The sequence below is a fragment of the Falco naumanni genome, chromosome 13, assembly GCF_017639655.2.
Source record: "Falco naumanni isolate bFalNau1 chromosome 13, bFalNau1.pat, whole genome shotgun sequence".
NCBI classification, from domain to species: domain Eukaryota; kingdom Metazoa; phylum Chordata; class Aves; order Falconiformes; family Falconidae; genus Falco; species Falco naumanni.
Window position 1 is genome coordinate 15,380,241 of NC_054066.1, and position 23,161 is coordinate 15,403,401.

At 37.6% G+C, this 23,161-nt stretch overlaps 1 protein-coding gene across 19 annotated transcripts in view; it reads right to left on the minus strand.

Annotated features, from left to right (window-relative positions):
* The window catches only part of DLG1 (discs large MAGUK scaffold protein 1), a 163,198-nt gene that overhangs the window by 95,579 nt on the left and 44,458 nt on the right, over nt 1–23,161 (minus strand). For 14 of the 19 annotated variants that reach the window (XM_040612672.1, XM_040612668.1, XM_040612663.1 and 11 more), the window contains exon 4: nt 10,654–10,818. In XM_040612672.1, the coding sequence (XP_040468606.1) occupies nt 10,654–10,818 (165 nt within the window). Of the gene's footprint in view, nt 1–2,100; nt 2,154–10,653; nt 10,819–20,044; nt 20,494–23,161 lie in introns of those variants that run through there. The other 5 variants (XM_040612678.1, XM_040612674.1, XM_040612673.1 and 2 more) reach the window with 4 other exon arrangements.

Here is a 23,161-nt window from a genome sequence, read left to right on the forward strand (position 1 = left end):
TCCAGAAATCCAGGACAAAGTTATTAAAGCTGTTTGTGGTATATTTCTATACCAAATGCTCTAACAGTCATAATCATAACAGGGCAAACATCTTCAAAAAGAAGACGACTCTCCATATAAGGAACTTTTCTGCCTTTGTTCATCACAACACTGCCACAACTTACAGCAACATGATTCTACAAATCCACTGACTCATAACGTGCATTTTAGTGGGGATTACCAAATTCCCCCGTATACTTTCTTTTGGTGGAATATACTCTTCTGCTAAACAAATCCTTACTGACAGCTATCCTATCCCGTGTAACAATTTTTTCCTGACAGCTTACATTACAAGCAGAAATAATAAGTACATTAATTGAAAGCTGTGGTAATAAGATCAATGCACCATTTACTTTAGTCACTAGTACAGCTCAGTAACATATCACATACAAATATTCCAAGTACATCTCTCAGACTTTATTAATATTCAGAAAATACAATGGCTTATCAGTGTAATTCATATGAAACATGGTCTGACTTGTGCAGTGTCCTCAAAGCTATGTTCATAAGACAGATAACTGAGGTAAAGAAATGCCTGAGACATAGCAGATGCAATGAATCCTGTAAATGGACAAGCTTTTTACAATGTGAATTCTTTTCACAGGAAGATTGCAGCCCTGCCTGAGCCCTTTTTCCAGACGCAAAGAAAACACCTAATCTGCAAAATTTCTATGTATTTATTACTGGAGAAATTTATTTTTCCCCGGCTATGACTGAAGATGTTTGGAACAAACTACAAATCACAGGCTTTGAATTCTGAGTCTTTTTTTATAAAGAGTTAAAGTGAAAATATTTTTTTACATTGTTCTTCATATGGCCTTGAATTTTGATGCTACTGTGCATTTTTAAAAGATTTGAAGAGTACAAGAACATTAGCATGACTTTCAAAAAAGCTTCCTTAATTCTTTTTATATATGTGTATGTGTATATCTGTCTCCACAGGCTCCAAACCAAGAGTCACATGGGAGGATACTGTTTAGAATTCTGAAAAGAAACACCACAATCTACAGACAAACAAGGAACCAAGTATCTATATGTTTTGCTGTTGTATCTGTCTGAAGATGAGACAGGTTTGCTGTGTTTTGAGGCAGTTTCTTTCAAGGATGATTCCCACCCAGCTAACAATCAACTGTGGCATCACTGACAAAGAGACTTTAGAGATCAGCATTTCAAGAAAGGCTCATATGGACGGACGGACACACACCAAAAAAAAAAAAAATCCTGCAAGTGAAGCTACGATGATTTAATTTCACTGGAGACAGAAATCCAGCACAGTACTTCAGGAAGAGGTTATGCAATAATGCTGGTGATACAAGACAGCAATCTGTGTCACCTACACTCCATATGGATCTTAATGATATTGAGCAAGATCTGCCGATGCCTAAGAAGATAGAGATGCAGTTATTTGTGGAAGGAGCCTGTACTGTGGTGATGAGACAAATCCTGATTTTTACAAGTTACAAAGCAACCTGAAGATAAAGGCATGGCATAACTCTACAGATGGTACAACATCAGGATAATGCGAAGGAGTCCAGACTAGAACTGCTGCTTATACAGTTGAAAAAACAAAGGATGGGAGTAAAAACCAGCGCTTGTTTTGGTCAAAGAACATTTCAAGAGAGGGTCAAACACTTACAAGTAGAAATCACAGAAAGTGCTATTTGTACAGAAAAAGAAGTATTCAGAGAAAGGAGACAACCTCAGAATCATCAACACAGAGGTGGTAGCTGAAATTGCATCTGTGAACGACTGCCTCTAGAGTCAGAAAGCAGAACAGGGTGGCTCACCAGAAAATCTCAGAAAGTCCTAAAGGGAGCTGAGAGCTTCTGTCATCCCTTTTTTATATTCTGTATATTGAACTGAGTATAAAATTTAAAAAAATTACCATCACAAAAAAAACCCACCCAAAACCACACACCAAAACCAGACACCAGAGCAAAACAAAAACAGCCCCTACTTACTGTAAGGCAAGAATTGAAAATTTGCAGATTAAAAGAAAAAAAAAAAAAAAAAAAAACACACAAAATAGCACAATTAAGATTTGTAAGTGAGTGCACATACCTTTCTACAGCTTAACAGAAGACACATCTGCATTTTCAGCATATGCAGAGTAACATCACTTGTTCTATTGACAATTAAGAAGATAACAGTAAACACAGTGGTTACTGCGTTTAATAATTAACATCGAATACTTGGAATAAAGTTCCTCTGACTTTGTACCTGAGCCAATTCTTACTAGCTTGCTGGAACAGTTAGAACATGACATAATGCCATATTTAATCTCAAAGATAAAGTTTTCCTAGACATACCTTTATAAGCAGCATGTACACCTTTAAACTGAAAATGCACAGCAACAAAAATTGTATATGCACAGAGCAGTGCTATCTCAATCACCCTTTTAAACAATAACAACAAAACCTCTGAAGCATTTGGAAAGTATCTTGTTTTGGTCTTGTTACCATCCTGCTGAACAGAACATTGGCTAAAATAAGCACAGACCCTAAAGGAATAAACTGATATACTTGAGAGAGAAAATTCAAGAACCAGCTAAAACAACATCAGGACTTAGTTTTTTCAGTATCAGTAAGGTTTTTACAAAAAAAAAAAAAAACCAAACACGCACACACACAAAAAATGTGCAGAAACTCAGTTTGAACACTCAAATATAGACTATACAACTTCAACCGTCCAGGTAGGGGAACAGAAAATACCACTGAAAATGTATATACAAATTCATGTTCACTTTTTACACTTTTCAGAATTCTATGTTTAATAAATTTCTATAGGTATACAACAAATGTAAGTCTCATTAACAAGTACATGCAATACTCTAAGCACAGGACTACAGCAGTCAAACTGGATACTGTGGAAAAAGGAACTGTTAACCCTTTCTGCTAAGTTAGAAAGCCTATCTTAGCTTTTAGTTGAGACAAGATTGAAAGGATAGCCCTTGATCAAGTGTGATTTACACAGTCAATAAAAGTAGGTATTTTACTGCTGAAACTACCTTAAAAGTAAACACCTCAACACAATTTTCTGTAATGATACTTTTTAGTTTAAATATTGAGCATAAAATATAATTGCATTATTATTCATACTACACCTCAGACAACCTACCAATCTGTGCAGATTAAACTGCCTGGTCTTCCATATCCTGTTCATGAATCTCCTGCCCATCTTTTTGGCATGCCAGACTGATAAAAACATCCTGTGTTTAATGCAAGTGTCTTTAGGCTTTCTTCACTCATCAAAATGAGCCCAAATGCACTGAGAGCTCACAAGAAATCACAGGAGAAAGAGTATAAACAGTTATTAAGACGACTTGATGTTGATTACTGTATCTTAGGTTCTTCTAATGTTTGGATTAATCCATGGTCCATCTGTTACAGTTTTTCTTTCTTGTCTCTGTTGACAAGAATTTGTTGAGGAGATCCACACTGAGGATATTCTAGATATGTTCCTAACTCCAGAAGTACTGTCTTCCTGCTGAAGATGTCATAAAGCTTTAGAAAAGTCTCCATTTAGAAAAGGTAACAGAGTGCAACTTTCTCAAATTCATAACCAGTCTTGCAAATTATATGTCAACCGATCTTTAATTTCTAAATGCAAACAGCATCTTCACCTTGAGAGTAATCTAACCTACCTGCTCAGACAGGAGCAACTCTCAAGAAATAACAGAAGCAAGAAAACATACTAGGACAAATAAGAGTTACAATTACTTTGACTGTTGGCTAGCCTTGAACACACATAGTTGAAGTCATAAAGGCCAACAGTTCCTCCTGAGAGCAGAAAAACTCTCCCAATGAACACAGAAGTCTATTTTAACAGAAGCTCACCAAGCTTTAAAAGATATCTTTTAAAAGATATCAAGCACTCATGGGAACAGAGGGGACTACAGGGAAGGCACACCCGGAGATAAAAAGAAGGGAACCTACTAAGCTTATCAGCACAAGATTTGGGTTCACAGGGAAAGAACATTGTCCTGCATTAAAGGAAGCACGTGTGTATATTTACATAGCAGTTATTTCCCATACAGATTAACGAGAATGAGTTAAATAAAGGCATCTGCTTCCAGTTCAAGAAAAAGGGCAGAAGAGACAAGCAATGTATGCTATAATACCCTTACTGGTGTAGCCAGAAACAAAAAGACTGTCAGCAGCTGAAAGATTGTTCTAAAGTCAGAGGCTGGCTGTAGATCTCTGTGTTTAGGGACTATAAGACAACTATTACCTGCTAATCTATATTTCCAAATATAAACTTGTATTTTTGAGATAACCATTCCCTAGTCGTTTTTACAGTTTTAGCGACTCAACCTTACTGACTAACTTTATTGAAATCTCCTGACTCAGCTCTTCCCCAAACAGGTCCATCTTTCATTGTACAGTAGCTGCCCTCTGCCTCTGACCACTGATACCTAGACTGATATCTGATGACACCAAGTTGGAGGGGTGGAGGGGTGGGGGTGGATGTTGATCTGCTGCAGGGCAGGCTGGATCCATGGGCTGAGGCCAACTGTATGAGGTCCAACATAGCTCAGCGTCAGGTCCTGTGCTGGGGTCACACCAGCCCCACACAGCGCTACAGGCTGGGGCAGAGCGGCTGGGAAGTGCCTGGTGGGAACGGGCCCGGGGTGCTGGGTGACAGCTGGCTGGGCATGAGCCAGCAGTGTGCCCAGGTGGCCAAGATGGCCAACAGCATCCTGGCTTGTATCCGAAACAGTGTGGCCAGCGGGACCAGGGCAGTGACTGTCCCCCTGCACTGGGCACTGGTGAGGCCGCCCCTCGAATCCTGGGTTCAGTTCTGGGCCCCTCGCTGCAGGAGGGACGTAGAGGGGCTGGAGCGTGTCCAGAGACGGGCAGCGGGGATGGGGAAGGGGCTGGATCATAACTCTTTATGAGCAGCAGCTGACGGAACTGGGGTTGTTTAGCGTGGAGAGGAGGAGACTCAGAGGGGACCGTATTGCCCTCTGCAACTCTCTGACAGGAGGCTGTAGGCAGGTGGGGGTTGGTCTCTTCTCCCAGATAACAAGTGACAGGGCAAGATGAAACAGCTTCAAGTTATGCCAGGGGAGGTTTAGATTGGACATAAGGAAAAACTTCTTCACTGAAAGGGTGGTCAAGCATCGCAACAGGCTGCCCAGGGCAGTGGTGGAATCACCATCCCTGGAGGCCTTTAAAAATCATGCAGATGCAGTGCTTGGGGACATGGTGTAGTGATGGACTTGTCAGCCCTCCGTTGGTTAACAGTCAGAGTCGATGATCTCAAAGGTCTTTTCCAACCTAAATGATTCTATGATTTTTTAAAACTATCTTTCATATAGAAAAGTAGGGATTTTTACTGCATTATCTGAAGCTCAAGTATTCTAGCAAAACATAACAGCACTCAGCTGGAATGACAGGTCTTTGTGTGAGATCAAACAGGCAGCCAGCAATGAAAAAGGCCAATCAATCACTGCTGCCTGATCTGCTCAGTATTGTCTTTTCCCAGCATCACTTGTACAGAGATGATATTTTCTATTAACCCATGGTAACAGTACAGTAGCCAAACTGTGTTGCATGAAATATGTGCAAGAGACTATAATGATGTAACCAGAAGTTAAAAGATTAACGTACTTCCCTGCCCACCCCACCCCCATTTCTCACTATTCCTGGATGGCTCTGCTACTTCACTGATGATTGCACAAAGCTATTCTAAAGATACTCAACCAGTAGAACACCTTTAGTTTCTTATGGCTGTGCTATTCAGTTAGTAATTAAAATTTTACTTATAGCATGGATAACCAATTTTAGATACCTTACTAGACCAATAAAGTATAATGTTCCTGCAAAAACATTTATGTTCAGCTGTCAATGTCTGCTATGTGTGTAAGAAAGAAACCAAGTTGCAAGCATTTTTCTCACACCCTTTGAAGACTGGTATTATGGTGAAAGTCTCCAGAGAAAACAGCAAAAGAGATTTGGTTAAAGAAAAAAGAACTGAAGAGACTTTTCTGAATCAGTAATTATAGCTTCCTGTTGCTGCAGGCAGTCACATTACAGCACCATTTATAAACTTATCAAATACTTGAACAACTGTCTAAGAACAGCGATGTGCAAATTTTGAATGGGAATTGTGGATACAGTGAGACTGTGGTGAATACTGTAATACTAAGAATTTCTTACAGAGCTGGATAAAGAGTAACAATTATCACACTATTCATGGTGTATCTTTCTGGAACAAGATCTATTTAGTAGTTTACAAATTAGTGTATGTTTTCTTGGAACTTCTGCATTACCAGTGAAATAAAAGCCCCAAATACCCACATATACTACACAAACATAATACAGAAATATATACAACTGTAGTCAGGATCTACACCTAAATACTGAATTGCCATGTTACATCATAAATACGGAGCTATAAATAAGATGTTTGTCATTTAAAATAATCTGTGTATGAAAGGGAAGTATTGTGATTTAGGATAGATTATTTTTTGTCTTACAATATCATGACCCATTATTTTGAAGTCTTTTAATAATCTATTACTCAAAGCTTTTTTCCGTGGTAGAAAACTCCAACTTCCACTCCAACGTTTAAAAACTTGTTTGGTATCATATCTATAACAGGTTTCACTTGGTTGGAGCTATTTAATAAAAACAAATGTTAAATTAAAAAATGTCAATCTGAAGGTATGATAGGGAAAGTAAATTCAGTTTTGTAATTGAAATAAATCCTTCTGTAGCATCACCATCTAGTGGACAACCTTGGTAGCAACGTATTTCTTCAATTACATCAAAGGCAATTCAACTTGATCTCACTTTATTTCATAACTCAAGGAACCTTGCGTTGTAATCACAAGTTTCTATGGGAAACCTGGAAGCCTCACACTGAAGAAATTCTGGTACTATCTGCTTACCTCCTTGAAAATATTCTTTCAAATGTTTGGGACAGAATATTTGTCAAGGATTTGAAGTCTGACCATTTTCACTATCTCGTCATGATTCTCTACCATGAAACACTGGGGGGGGGGAAGCTGTTTTACAGAATTTTAGAGTTCCACTTCACACAATATTAAATAGGGAACAGCGGACACGAAACGTCCTGGGTCAAGTTTGCATCCTTGACACTCAAGACATACAAAGTATATGTTTCTTCTGTTTCTTCTTAAACTGAAGGACTTCACCCTAACAAAAAAAAAAAACTGTCATCCCTGCCTCACATTTAAACTTTACATCAGTACAGCTAGTATCAGTTATTTCATGCTAATTGCAAACATGCAATAGCTTAACTCAACCTGGATCTGAGGTAGCCCACCTCTCTGTCAAAAAGGTAAAAGCACCTTGAGTTACTATAGTACTTAATGTGGAATATTTGCTAAGTAGGAGTCACATGCTCATCCTCTAAAAATTTGGGATACACATTTGTTTTTTCAGTCATGGAAAGCTGCTCTTTGAAAACCATCCGTCTGTTCAAGCAAATTGCAAAAGCTGCTTCAAGTCCTAGAAAATTTGAAAGCTTTTATTGAGGAAAAAAATGTAAACTAGTTAAAACTAGGCATCTCACTTCTTCACTATCTTCTACTCATGTTCTATATTATTGCTCTAGACTGCAGAGGGCTTGCTATAGAAGATATTCCTCAAAATCTGATTCTACTCCCCTCACTGCTGCCTACATTTGTTCTTCAAACTAATAACTCTGTCTTTGCAATTTTAAGTGTATTTAATATTTATATTTTTTAAATCTTATATTAATATTTTATTAGTGTAATAAACACAACAACATCTATTACATTTAGTTTCCTTAAGCAAATGTACTACTGAACAGCTAATCAAGATACTGTATATTAGCCAAGCCCTGGTCTCGCTACACAGTGCATCAAGCCAACCTACCGAATAAATTACACAAAGTGCTCTTAACTCAGAGCTGTTGTTGCCAAATTGATCTTCAGCATGAGCTATGCCAAAACAATGAATGTCTTGCAGATCATCAGGCCAAAAGAAGAGAGGACCTGCTATGCTAACAACACATTTAGCAACCTTTCTTTTCCTGACATACTCAAGACCAAATTTTAACAGCATTTATTCCAGTAACTTTAGCAAACTATCTCCTGACTGAAAAGAAATTTTGCGATCTCAAAGGCATTTTACACTAAAAGGTCCCATAAAGACACTCAGGACCTATGAAACTATGGGTGCACCCCTCACTCCAAATACGTTAAGGCCTCAGACTGTGATTGTAAATAATTTATGCAAAGAAGTTAATTTCTTCAGGAGAGAAGCAAGCCAGCACCCAACTTCCCATCAGAACTCAAAGTTCCACAAAATGCTGGTAAACAACTGACCACCTGTCAGATGAACAAAGCTCAGAAATTTCAAATGTTCTACCACACAATGGTTTGAAATTAATAGTCACCTGAAAATAACCAAATATATGGTAATGAGTTGCACGATGATACTCCTTACACACATTCTTTCCCATCAAGTGGCCATTTCCCAGCACTTACAAGTTGAGAAAGAAAATAGTAAACCTCCTCAGAGACCTAAGATATACAGTATTTTGAAAAGGCCTCACCATATTTTGTAATTATACCTACACGCTGCTTATCTCTATTTCCACAATAGTTTAAATGAAACATGGTTTCTTTCTTCCAGAACAGTGCAGCAGAATTGTATATTCAACACATCAAGAAAACTAAAATATTTTCAGCTTAGATCATATCTGAGCAGAAGAAGGCAGTGTATAATCATTCATATCTATTCCTGTAAAACTCAGAAGAGTTTTACATCAGTATCTTTACAGAAAGTTACAGTAGTTAGACAAAACTCAATTAAAACAGGCAATTAAGGTTCCCATAAAACCCTCCAAACACAAGCCTCAGTTCTTTGTGGAGACTGCCTGGTAGGATCTCTGTAAGGTAGAGATCACTCACGCTCCTGTAGAAAGTAAGAAATTAAGTCATCTTCCATGGAACGTTAATGTTGCCAATACCAAATGCTCACTTCTATATTTCTGTAGTTGGCTATTTGCAAAAATAATCTGAAACAAAGTCAAACACAGGAACTATTCTGAGTAGTTGGGTTTCCCTTAGATCCAGGCAGCCAGGAGGAAACCAAGGTAATGACAGCCCTTCGAACAGTCTCAAGTACAATGAAGTAACGCCTAGTCGGTTCCAAGAAACAAATCTTCAGTCTCATGCAGCCATTCCAGAATTTTATTTTTTATTTCTATGAGTTTCTGGATTCTGAAACACATTCTACTTGATCACTTGTTACAGATAGTTTTACACTTTGCCTCTTGGCCTTTTTTCTGAAATGCAAGACTAACTGAGCTATGAATTAGGAAAAGCTTGTGAACAAACAAGAGTTGACCTTACATCCCCAGAGGCAGAGGATTTTTTTTTTTATTTCTAATGGTGACACACAAAATGTATCGTATTATTTTCTGAATATCAAGAAGTTCATATAATTAGACATGTGAAGATTTGTTACTGTGTGTCTACCTTCATAAGCAACAGAAGACTGAGGTTCCAGTCATTCTCAACATGAAAGATTTGTCATATTATTACTCTTAGAAGGCTCTCCAGAGTTTAATGTAGCCTGCTTTGAAAAGCTTATTCATTAAGGCTCAAAAGAATTCAGCTTGTCCAGCTCCTGAAGACTATGGAAACAGGAGCTACAGTTCATTATGGAGTTTAGGTAGAAATAAATAATGGTGCTCAACACCAACATACACATTTTTTTAAAAAAAAAATCTTAAAAAAGCTGGAACACAAACACATTCACTACAGTTGCTTACTCTATAGAATCCCTACAAATCAATTATAAGGAGCTGATACGTTCAACATTTTTCTTCATAAAAAAAACACCTGAGAATATGACTAGTTTCAAAACAGCTTTTTTCTTAAAATATAGTGTGACTTGTTACAATACACTGCCAATCACAATGTAAGATCATTCTAAAGCCCAAATACTCACCAGTATAAAATAACTTCTCCATTTTTTCCTCAAAATAAGTAATAAAGATTCCGAGGTGTTACAGAAAATAGCATTTAGTCTGGCACACTAAAATCTTATGCTATTCAGAAAATTATTAAGCTATATCTCCCTACTAACCCAGTAAATAAAACCTGTCTGCTACAAACCCCTCCACAACCTCACACTCAGTTTTTCCTCTAACGTTTTAAATCTGTCTTGAAGTTACTGGACCTGTCTTGAGAATAATGGTGCTTTATCCGGAGAAACTCCAGAGGCATACATTACATTTGGCTTATTACGTTTCCACATAGGTCCCCAATTAAAATACTCACTAGAAACACACTCAGAATCGATTCTAAAGGATCCTGATAGAAAACCCAAAACATAACTGAAGCAGTAACTATAGTGCCCCTCAAAACTACACCTGGGACCTTAAATTACCTACATTTGTTATCTAGGAACTTTACCATCACACATATTTAGTCAGACCATGTGGAACTAAGTCAATGCCTTAACATCTACAAAATGAATTTTAGAAATGAGCAGTTAGATGAAATAACAGAAGTGGGTTTATCTCATGCATTTTTTTCCCCCACAAAATTATATCCCTGAGTAGTATATCAGGACAGTTCATTCTTACTATAACTTTAAAAATGCCTACCTTTACTGGTGAAATATGAGAATGGGAAACAAATCCATGGACATTCTCAATCTGTGACAGATTCTTCTCTGATACATGAACCAGCTCTGGACCCGTGACCTCACTGGTAATGTGTGGAGAGCTGTGCTCCTGTGGAGGTGTATCTTCATCCTGGTAGCGGTATTTCTGAAAGAAACCATTATAGAGAAAGATCAGTCCACCAAAAAAATATGAAAAGATCATCCAGAAAACCTAGGTCAAGCAAAAATAGTTATTGTTCTGACCCTGCTGACTTCAAGGCAATAAAATCTAGATATAAAAGTTTTAATTAGTATTTCCAGTTTAAGACTGATCCTGTCCAAAAGTGTGCCAGCCTTTTCAGTCTCACCTAGAACTACCACAAATTTAACTAATTTTCTTTTGCTTATTTGCATACAGTAACATATCCCCAAACCCTCTTCCAAAGAACTTTTCCCTTTACTAGTTTTTTTTTCTTACCAACATTTTTTCATACTACACTATTCACTAATAGCATAAACTCAGTGCCAACTGGATTTATTACCTTGTTCTGCCTTTGAAAACTATAATCTTCAAAATCTTTTTTCCCCATCTGCCAAAGACATGTGTTTTTCTCAGCTACAATTTCAGCTTTTATACTGGGGTATCAATATAGCAATTCACCACCAACTTCATTACGAAACAATAAAATGTGGTTTTGCTACTAGACAGATGAAGCTTCCCCAACAAGTCTTCAAAAGAAACACAAGACACTATGCAGGCTCGGTCTTATTAATTTGCATTCAATTTAAAAAAACAGAACCTATTACTTCGCCACCAGGGATACATTCTAGTCACTGTGCAGTATCCACCCTACTAAAAGCTATTAATGATGTCAGGAGCATATATAGTATTCATATGTTATGTGGACTGCAGAGTTAACTGCTTATCCCACACCTCCCAGCTGCAGAGCTAACCGGGGCTCACATGACAAACACTTCAATATAAGCCTCACCCAGTTTCACCTTGGCAGTCCCAGCCAGTTCTGAGGCACTCCAGGTAGCCCATGCATTTTTATTGACAGTTAAAACTACAGCTGAAGTCCATAACTTTTTTCCAGCAGGGTTTACTGTGTCAGTAAGAAACATCCCCACATGTTATAACCACATTTACTTTCACACACTACTGCTATACTCTGGTGTACAAATAGAGCTGTTACTATTTTACAAGGAAAGCACGTCACATCATTAAAAGCACAGAAAAACCTTCTAAACAGGGAATCATTTTAAACTTGGAAAAAGACACTCCTATTATTGAAATATTTAGGATAGAAAAACCTACGGAAGCATCTTCTAACAAAATTCTAAGACCTACGTACTACAGTTTAAGTCAGAGATAGCCATCTTCTTGTTAAGTCATTTATACCTTGCAATCCAGTAGGTCACTGGAAGTAACCCATTTGTCTATAAGGCAGCACCTGATAAACAGCACATAATAACTAACCCTTTTAACAGTTACAAAAAGTGTGATTTCAGACTACCACAAAGATCCATGATCTTCACAGAAAAGTCCTGCAATATTACGAAGTTATAAAGTCTGCAGGATAAACTACAAGAAGTACTGGAAACGATCCATCAGTTACCAGTTCCTGTAATGGTCAACCCATTTGTTTCCTGCCCACCCAACTCTGTGCCTGTCTTACAGACAGACTTATTTTTTTGCTTATCCTCCAGAACAGTCTCTAGGCACGTCAAATAAGACGGGTAAACCCCTAACAACAGGAATATCTAACACTTCCCTGTCTCCCAAACCTGGGGTAAGGTACCACATCCCCTTCCATTCTTTGGTTCTGGCACGCAAATGAAGAGAAAATTGCCCCCTTTCTTCTCCTTTGCAGGGTTAGATGTGTACTGGATTACTGACCCCGATTCAGGCAGGAGCTCAATCAACATCAGAGTGCAAAAGGAGGCAGAAAATCAGAACAGGATCTTTCTCTTTTGGAAGCAAGCTATACATCCACCTATTCTGTCTTCTGTAGACTTACTGTTTACAGGCAATACTGCAGTTTTGCCAATAAAAAAAAAAAGCGTTCAATGGGGCAGCTGACTCATGTTGAAAGAGGAAGGATTTGTTTGCTCTTCTCTTCCCTGTTCTACATCGTTCTGCCAACACTAGAGTTCTCTGGGAGACAAGCTAAGTTCCCTTACTTCGAAGGAACAACTTGCAGCTTTACATTTCCATCGCCCGTTGTACCCAGTCACAGCCTGCCCTACAGTACACCATCCCCACCCCTGCCTCCAAACCCCAAAACAGCAGCAACAAGCCCATACCCACACATACAGGCAGACACTAAAGGTGCAGTATTTTTTAGCCAGCAACCGATGAGATGTCAGAGATCTTTGCAGTTATAACTCTGAATTTTGTACTTTAAAATAAAATAAATAAAAAAACTTTATTCACCCTACTCTATTCAGCCCTTCATTGTTGAGACCATATGAGATCAACTTTGACTATTTGAGAGAAATTGCTTTTGAAGTATCATAAAGTAGAAGCAATGCAAGTGTATTGTCTCTACCAATGATTAGCAGAGAAGCACAAGGCAGAAGAAATAATTCCAAAGAGGAAAGCAAAGAGCATTAAGACTTCCATTATTACAACAGTCAACCTCCAAACACTTCCATACCTCCTCCTTAACTGGATGGCAAGGGAGAGCTGGTTAATGTGATAGTTGTGAAAAATGCCAATGGTTTCTCAAAAGCCCTTATTTTTCAAAACTTAAACAGAGAAGTTTCATGAGATGACCAAGCCAACTTAATAGCTCATTACTAGCAGAAGATAAAAGTTCTTTTTCCTTCCTTCCCCTGCAGCAGTGAAATGCTAGATTGCTCAGCCTCAGACTCCTGCCATTCATCTACCTTTTGAAACTGACTTGTTTTTAACTTATCAGAACAAAACTCTGAATGGAGTTGACATTAACTCTCTAGAGAAGCCATCAGAAACACGAAAGAATTATCATTTAAACAACAGTGTTGACCAAAAATACAAGCGAATATTATCAGAGCATAAATAAGTTCACATTACAAATCAGAGAAAACAAATACTAAAGCTTCAAGAAGCACAGAAAATGTCTTGCAACATCAGACAAGGTAGGAATTCTGCTAGCTTAAAGGAGCCTGCTCTGCTGGTGAAGGTATTTGGCTAGACTTGTGATCCAAAATGTTCCTGCCCAGTCTCAAGCTTTTATTTGACTATGAAATACACAAAAATGGGACCTGAAAGAGGATGAAGTTCCCAGATCATCTCAGACAAAAAAGACCCTGTAGAAAGCTAGAAGTGGATTCCAGTTTTATTACTAAAAAAAAAAAAAGTCATGGATCAATCAAAATTAACTTCATTTACAGAACAGTCAATACCTTTAGGCAAAGCATAGAATTACTTTGATTTTTTCCTGAAACCAGACACACTTACTAGAAACAGGTATTTGGACATGCCTAAGCATAAACAGGCTCTAGATTTCACTAAGAAAGGTATGTTTATATTCTACAATGTATCAGTACTTGTAATAACATAGTGTCTGAAGTTCTAGTAGATCAGTATGTCATTATGTAGATTAAAAATGAAAGAATTGTTGTGGTAAAGGATCCTCTCCCATACAAGGCACTGACAAGGGCTATAAGCTTTTCAATCAAAATCTTGAATGTGAACTGCTAATTGGATTTTGATGCAATATTCAAGATTGGAAATATTTTGCAGATAATAAAGTCAAACTTAAAACTACCAAACCCACTCCCCAGAATTAATGTTTAAAATACACTAACTGAAATACAGAACAATGTTTCAAAGACCTAACAGAAGACAAGGACACAAAGTGCATGAAAATGTATCTACAATACTTCCTATTTGGCAAGGTACCACGCTATCTTTGCCCTTTGCAGAAATTACTTTTGAGCAAAGTGCTTCAAGTAAAGCAAAATACTGTATCTTGTAACAGCTAATTCTCCATATAAGTGGAAATATTTTGTATTACTTTACTATGGAGCATCACCTCTGAAATAATATGCATCTTGACTGAGGTTGTGCATTCGAGGGATTCGGCACGGTCAAACAGCCACTATTCAAAACTGCCTGTTCCTCTCCTCTCCCAGGAGCTGCCATCCCTTGAACAAGAACTCAGTCAACTGTTTCATGTCAAGTTAATTCTGCTGCTACATATGAAGTGCAATCCCATGCAACTCAACCTCCATCAGAGTCCAAAGATACCATTTACAATACAGCCTAGCTCACTCAAAGGGCAGCTACTGGCCAAAGGAGCAGGACCCATTCACTCTCTCTTGGCCAAGCTGTACAACTATATGTCCCTTTCCCTTGCTGCTAGTACACATCTGACTTCAGATGGCAAGCAAGCTCAGCAAGCTAATCCAGCAGAACGTTTGCTCCCTCTTCCAGCAAGATTAAGTTTTCTTTAATTCCCTAAAGCAGCTCACAAGATGAGACATGCAGCAGCGCTGGCATACCAGGGAACAAAGCAGGTGTGAGTTGCACCAACATCCTTCCTAGTCACTAGCAGAAAACCATTTCTCTGCTTACAAGCAGGAGAACCCAATCTTGCTCCCAAATCCAGGCTCTAAGGAGACCCTAGTTTAGAAGGGCCAGCCAAGCAATGGGCAAGACAGATCAAAGGGAAGCAAAAAAGGCAGGTGTGGCAAAGCCACTCTGAACCTGCAGACCGACTGCCTCGGCCACATCTCTCAGAAGTTTCCCAGCACTCAATTAACTATTAGACAAACAATTTAACTATTTTTTAAGAAGGTTTATGGACTGCTGTATAATTTATAATCATAAAGTCCAAAGCAACCAAGTGCTAGACATTCAACATATACTTCTGACAGAGATATTGCCTCAAAGAATTCAGTTGCAGGTATACAGGTGTGCCAAAACTGACAATATTTCTCTTCTGATGCAACATAGTTAACAAGATTTCTTCAGGCTAGATTACACCTTCAAAGAATTTTGAACTGTCACTAAACACTTCAGACTAAATTATTTACTGGTGTAAAATACTGAAAAATCCATTTACTTAAAATAAACCAGTGCTAGCTTACATGACACAAGAAGACGGTCCAAATTCACCGCAGTGAATTTATTCATGTCAGTTGTTTAGTCCCACAACCCCCCTTACTTCAATTCCCAGGCATAACAGAGTTGAACAAAAATAAGGATGAACAAAGTATCTGCAGCAACGTACAGGACAAACAAGGATTTTCTGGACATTTTATAGCACTTTTTCACAATATAGATCACCTGTTCACAGAAAAAGCAGAGAAAATCTTTAGGAAGTTCATTCTAAAAAAGGTTCACTTTAGTCTGCCTAATCTCTTACCTAAATTTTTAAAAGATGATATTTCAGAGTCATACATAATCTACCTCCTAGAGACAATTAAGTTGTGGTTTTATATTTTTTTAAAAGATTCTTATGAGAAACCTTACTGAAACAGAAGTGAACAGGAATTATTTAAAGAATACTTAAATATTCCCATGCCCTAAAACGGTGACCCATACCCACAGCACTATGCAACTCTGTTATTCCAGAGATTCAAGCCATATAGAATGTCATGTTCATGGACAAAAAAAAATCAATTAAGCAAGAATGCCCTTAACTACCAGAGAATTTAATAACAAAACGCAAGAAAGCGGTAACTACAGTTCTCTTCCAAATGGCATGTGTATCAAAATCCAATTCATATTAGACATACACATAACCCACTGTCTTAAGTGAAAACAAACGTGAAAGCACAGTAATGTATCTTCTCTACACAAAAGGAAAACAGAACTCTGTGCTAGAACAGCTTTAACATAAAAAAGTGAAAGAGTGCTTAAAAAAACAAAACATTGAAAAGGTTCAGAAGTTTACCTTCTTATACTCACTTCCTTTCTCCTCCAGATTTTAACCCTCCCTACCCACACAGCAATACACTCCCAGGTTAGTGCACACTTCAAACAACAAAAACTACAAACGAAACACAGAAAAGCATGCAGCCTGGCTGATACAGTCTGTCCTGGATAAGTTTTAATTTTTACTGTACAAGGCCAACCCATGCTTTGAAAGACATTAAGTGAGGATTTTAGTAAGTCTAATCTTTCTAATTCAATAAATGTATAGAAGCTTACTGGGCCCAACCCTCTCTGATGCTGTATGAACAGCAGCATGATAAAACAAAGTGGCTTTAGACCATTTGCATCTGACCCTCAAAGTTTAAATACTTGTCCTTGTTCAGTCACTGCTCCAGTTTAAGAGTTAAACTAAATCTGAAAGGACCCTTCAAAAGACCCCTCCAGCAACTGAAGATGTTGAGAAACACTATTTGACATTCAACACCTCCACTCCTGCATAAAAGGACTAGGATGCAGTATGTCAAAAGCAGATGGACAGAAGAATCTAAATAACCACAGCCTTCCTTCCAAAAAAAAAACAAAAAACCAACCTTTACATCTCTGACATCCAGGTACCATTCAGCAGAAAACAAGCTCTAACGACTCTTAACAACACAAGCAACAATACAACCAAATTTTGTATGATCTTGCTAAAATGAATGTAATTCAAACAGTAAGTATATTAAGATGCTAACACTTTACGTACAAGTCTTCCCTATAGTCCAGTTAAAGTGCTAAACCAAAAGCTAAAGTTTAGGAAAAATCATTGTGCTCTCTTCATACAGAAAGAGAGAAAGACACAAGACAAAAGGTATGCTCCCCTATTACAGAACTGAAGTTAACTTGCAAATTTTTTGTCTGTAAAACCCAGGAAGACTATGAAAGCCAAATAAAGCCTCTTTGCAGGTGAACAGCAGTACACACTGAAAAGCTGAAAGCCTGTGGCGGACAAAGAAACTGCCGTAATTTAAGAGAAGATATGTGGTTCTGTATTTTCAGAACTTCTGCACTTATCATGGGATAGGACATTCAGTAGTATTTTCAGTTTAGGCCTCAAGATACAATAAGCTAGATGATTTGAAATATTAGAACAGGTTTTATGATCTTGGGATTTTTAAACACAAGTTCAGTACTTTGAGAACGAAGCAGTTACTCAAAAGCACCAAGTTTGCTTTTAATAGCTAGAGCTAAGACAAAAACATAAGGCATTTCAATTTCACCCCCCTTGACCAGTTTCAGTTTGACATTGTATCTTGAATAAAACTGTTTATAACATATTTATTTAGGTCACAGTGTTCCATTATATGTCAAAATGCACATCTAGTGTTAAATGGAAGTACTTATGTAATACTTTAGGTTATGGATATCCAGAAACAATACAAACAATGTAAGATACACATAAACATTTAACAAAAACACCAAAAATACTCATAGTGAAGAAGTTCAACTCTTCCAGTATGCCAAGGAAAAGAGACCAAAGAAGGAACAGTCAGACTGTGAATGTTCTTTTCATATGTGGTCAGAAAACAGTAAAGGAAACAGTAACGAAAACATTGTATTTCACAGAATTACTTGTGTGTGAGGGATCATTTCTTTATGTAAAGAACAGGTAATCCTGTACTACTGTTTCACACTGTCATTTAAATACTGACTTTTTCAGTATTCAAAGGCTATCTTCTCAGAGTATTTTATTTTTAATGTGATACAACCCTGCAATCTTTCTTGAGAGACTGACACCTGCCTAGTGCAAAATCTCTCTGCACTACCAGAGGGTCACAACTATTTAACCATAAATCCTTCTGTTTGTTTGGGATGCTGATAGTATAGAGTATCTACTCTGTATTAACAGCAATACACATTTTCATTTCAAGATAACTAAAGCCTGTGCATAGATAGATAGTCTAAGGTATTTTAAAATACAACACTACCAAATTAATTGCGCTTACTAAACTGTCAGTCTGCAAGACACACTTCCTACTCGCATACAGCCAAAACGACATGAATAAAACCAGTAATAAAGAATTCTGCCAACTGTGCGCTGTACGAGGTGCGGAACCACCCTCCTCCTGCACCTCCAGCTGCCCCCCAGCCCCCCCAGGAAGGCTTCCCCCGGGGCCAGGCTGGCTGAACTAGGGCAAGGTAAGGAGTCCTTAATGCATTCAGACAGACAAAAAGCGCCGCTGACACGCCAGTCCAGTAGAAAATGCCGCCATCGCTCAGATCCGACACAAAACGCCTAAAGTGGATTCTGGATATTTGCTAGATATTTTTAGTTTGGTCTTAAAGTGAACAGCATCTCTGTTCTGGCAAAATTAAAATCAAAATAGTCATTTTCCTTCTACGGCTTTCTTCCCAAGCTTATTATTTAAACATGAGAATGTCATAAAAAAGGGATGTGCAGTTTCACAAAAAGGAGGAAAGAAATCTGAATTTTATAGCAAATAGTTTCCAAATTGCATCAATAAATATATCGATATTTTCAATTGAAAAATGCTTTGGACACATGAAAGGTAAGTAGATTCAAAGCAAGGCAAATTCTTCTCTCCTGGAAATAAAGCATTCAACTAAGTTTCATAACAAATCACTCACACTATCAAAAGATCCATGAAAATTTAGACTCCTCCCTCCCAACCTGGTTGACATTTATTCAACGTCAGCATTTTGAGAGATACATTTATCTAAAAATGCATCGCACATATGTACATATGTGTATATGCACAACTGTTCCCAGTTTATAAAATATAGTTAATTTTTTTTTGTCAAAAATAAACATTGATACTTGGAAACACCAAATATGCAAAATAAGTTTTGGAGAGAAAGATTTCTGAATCTCTGTCTCAAAAGTAACTCCACATACATATCCCTTTAATTTTAAAGGGGCCTCCCAGTACTTGGTGTGCTATTCATATCCTTCAGATTTCATGTTAATTTTACTGAAAAAGGCATTTTTGACACTACACAACATATTCTGTTTACTATTGTCAGGATTACCAAATTATACATGTTTTATTACTCTGAAACCTAAACAGTTGATGTAGTCCTAAAATGACTAAATGCCCGAGGGTACTGTTAAACCCAAACCTGCCACTAACAATTGCTTCCATCAATATGATGTCAGGAGGCATTTCCAGCCCTGCATCTCAGTGCAAGTCTCCTGTGTATTTAATTCTCTACAGCTGAAGAAAATGAAAGTCAAGTGCAATAAACTGATTACATGATGATTAATGCTGATTAATGAAGAATGACGACATTTTACATGCAGTGTTCAGTAAATTCCAAATGTTGTTCAAAGGGATCTTTAAGCAGCAGGCATGATAATTCATTACTTCTGTCACAATCACCAAGAGCTCCGATAACAGAGTAAGGCATGGAACAAAATACACACTATTTAATCAGAAATTCAAGGTACAGTTGCATTAGACATAATGGCAATCATTCATTAAATGCAGCTTACATTTCTAGGAAAGTCCTTCTATAGACCCACCTTACATCCAAACATTAAAGATATTGTGTTGTTGGTACATGCTACTTTACAGTGGCATAGCATCGGAGAAAAACAATCCAAGTTTTTTATGCTAGGAGACATTTTTTCAGACCCTGTGCACTTCAATCGATCCGTGACTGAGATTCCAGAAAAATGCCTCTGTAAGCGCTGCTTGCTGCCTGTCTTTGACATTTAATCTAGGTCCATAGTGTTCAAAAATAAGCCTTTATATAAATAGGTTGAATCCTTCAGAAAAAATTTGCTTCACGTTAGAAACCAGATCTTAAAAAAAGAGCAAAGAAAAAATCCTGTGTCCATTTTTCAAATTTTCGAGTCAGCTTTACATTTAATTACGTTAGCATCAGCTTGAAGTGACAACTGTCTCACAGCCCAAAGTAATACCCAGATCCTCTCAGCCAGAGCCCAGGGTTAGATCCACCAAGGCAGCTCCACCTGCTGCAGTGCAAGGGCTGCTATCTCCTCCATGAAAACAGAAGCAACTCCAGCAGAGCCACTCTGCTCAGTGTGCTGGCTGCTTAGGGGAGGGGCGAGATGTTGCAGCAAGGGACTCGTTACACGGCCCGATGGAGATAAACCCAATGCTTCCTGCAAGGTGCTTTCGCACTGCACCAATGAGCATGTGAAAACTCATTTTAAAATCAGCTGTGCGTAATTATAAAACCAGGGAAGTTGTAAGCTTAACAGCAGGGAATTTGCTGATCTGCAGTTTGCACTAGCTTTTCCAAGGAAGTGTCAGCAGACCACAAAATGAATGGCTATGGGATATTTAATCCTCGTTTTCAAATATTAAACGTTCAAGGTTATTTGACACATGTTAAAAAAAAAAAAAAAAGAAAAAGAAAAACACCACAAGTTTTCTAACTGCTGAGTAAAATTCATACAGGTCTACCAAAAACAATACTAGCACAGCTACAGAAATACATAAGTACTCTCCACCTTTGACATACGATGAAATCAGAAGCTGCTTCCCACCCCCACTTATCTCTAGGAAATCATGAATAATCCAGGCTACGCATCAATTTGGTTGAGGAACTCTCAGCAGAGCATTTTAAGCAACTGTACATGTGACCACTTAAAACAAATTGAAGACAAAAAAGCTTTTTTCCTCAGAACTGAAGGAAACTGAATTCACCGCCTCCTTAAGATTTGTGTTCTTTATTGTGTGCTAACAAGTCTAAGACACAGAACTACTTTTAAAATGGTTTGTTTGGGTTTTGGTTTGTGTTTCAATCAAGCCTCATAAGGATTCAAACTTTATTTCCTTTTTTAAAAGTACAATGGTCCCTGCAGGATTTCAATGTATTTCTATATGTCAACAAATTGCATTACGAAATTTGATAAAAAACACGCTCTCTGTGATTTCTCTGCTCTTGTACCATAAACTAACAAACCTCTGCAAAAAGCTTCAATGAAATAATGTTAGACATCACTTCTGGTTTTAATTGTACTTAACAGTATTGTAAAAAAGCATTTAGTACTTCCAAGAGAAGACTTTTTAGGTACACCCTCTTTATGAATGTGACTGTTCACCTAAGTTTACACCCATAGCAGCCTTCTGTCCTCTCCCTTTTACTTCATCTGGTTCACCTGATAAGCTCCCCTTGAGGCATAAAGTTTAATGTAGTGTAAAACTGGCATCCACACATACAGCTCAAACTAGTAACTTCATGAACTACACTGAGACAGTAAATTTATGTAAATGTGCAGATTGATGAAACCAAAACTAAAGCAAGATGTCTGGAGAAAAGTGTGTAACAACCCACAGTAAATCTCAAAATACACTTCATTTGCATGAGGACCTCTTTCTTGGTAGAACAGGTAGAATAAGGACTGCAGATGACCGAATTTCCACAGTAATAAGTATAGCTTTATTTCCACCACATGCCATGACCTACATTTTTTCACCAAATAGCCTTAGATGTCACTGCCCACAGTAGGTCAACTTCTGCATGCAAATGCAGCAATCACTAACACCCTGCTTAATCATCATGGAAAAAGTAACAAAGGCTATAAAGACCCAACAACAAAAAAAGAATACACCTTCTTTAAGTCATGTTAAGTTTTTCTGTCAAAAACATTCAAATCCAACGGTAGCCCTAAGTAGAACTGGATGAATGATGGAAGAACCTAAAACCCCTTTATTTTCCTTCAGCTGGCTGGGGATCACAGTACACAGCCTCTCGTCCAAAGAAATAGGGCAAAGCACAACTGAACACATACTGAAACACCACACATGAAAAAAGAAAAAAATGTGTAAGGGGACAGAACACAGTCAAGAGTGCTGTGTCTTACCAAACACAAAAATGTTCCTATCCCACAAAACAACCTTTTCTATGCAGCACAAATCAACAGATCTTACTTCCACGCCTCTAATCGCACTGTAATAATATAATTTCTCACTAAAATTATACACAAGTCAAATGCATGGCAATTTCATGACAACAAATAAACTCAGAGCTAAAAGCAATTCTTGAATGCTGCAGAAATAGCTTTTTGTGATGCAGAAAATATAAGAACTAATGTGCCATGGGCATAGAAGAATCAATAAGAGAAAGATATAGACTACACATCTACAAAAGATTCCATCAGTAAAGAAGAGAAAGCTTAAGTAACTTCAGGCAATTACATCTACACTGTTGATGAAGACTACAGAAAACATCCAAATCTTTCAGCCATATATTTGCAGCTGGAAACAAATAAATTGGTTACACTGCAAAACTGTCTTCATCTTTATACAAAGATGGAACTTTTTTGTTATTTTTTTGTACACATCTTGCTGCCCACAAGCTTAAAAATACAACTCTTAAGCTTGTAGAATTAAAATATATCCTCATATATTTTGCTGAGTAAATCCAGAGATTTAACTGTAATGAAGATTTCGCTTGTTCTACTTGTACTATTATTGGTACTCAAGGCCTTCTTAAATACACATTTGTGAACATAAAGCTTTCCAAAATACAAATTTATAATACGTTATCAAGGAACATACAGAACAAGAGAATATTTGGAAACCTGCTTTTCAGCTCTGAAGAGGCATATCCCCCATTTATTTAACTATTGCTGTTTCACATTGAAGGTTGGCTTTCAAAACACAAA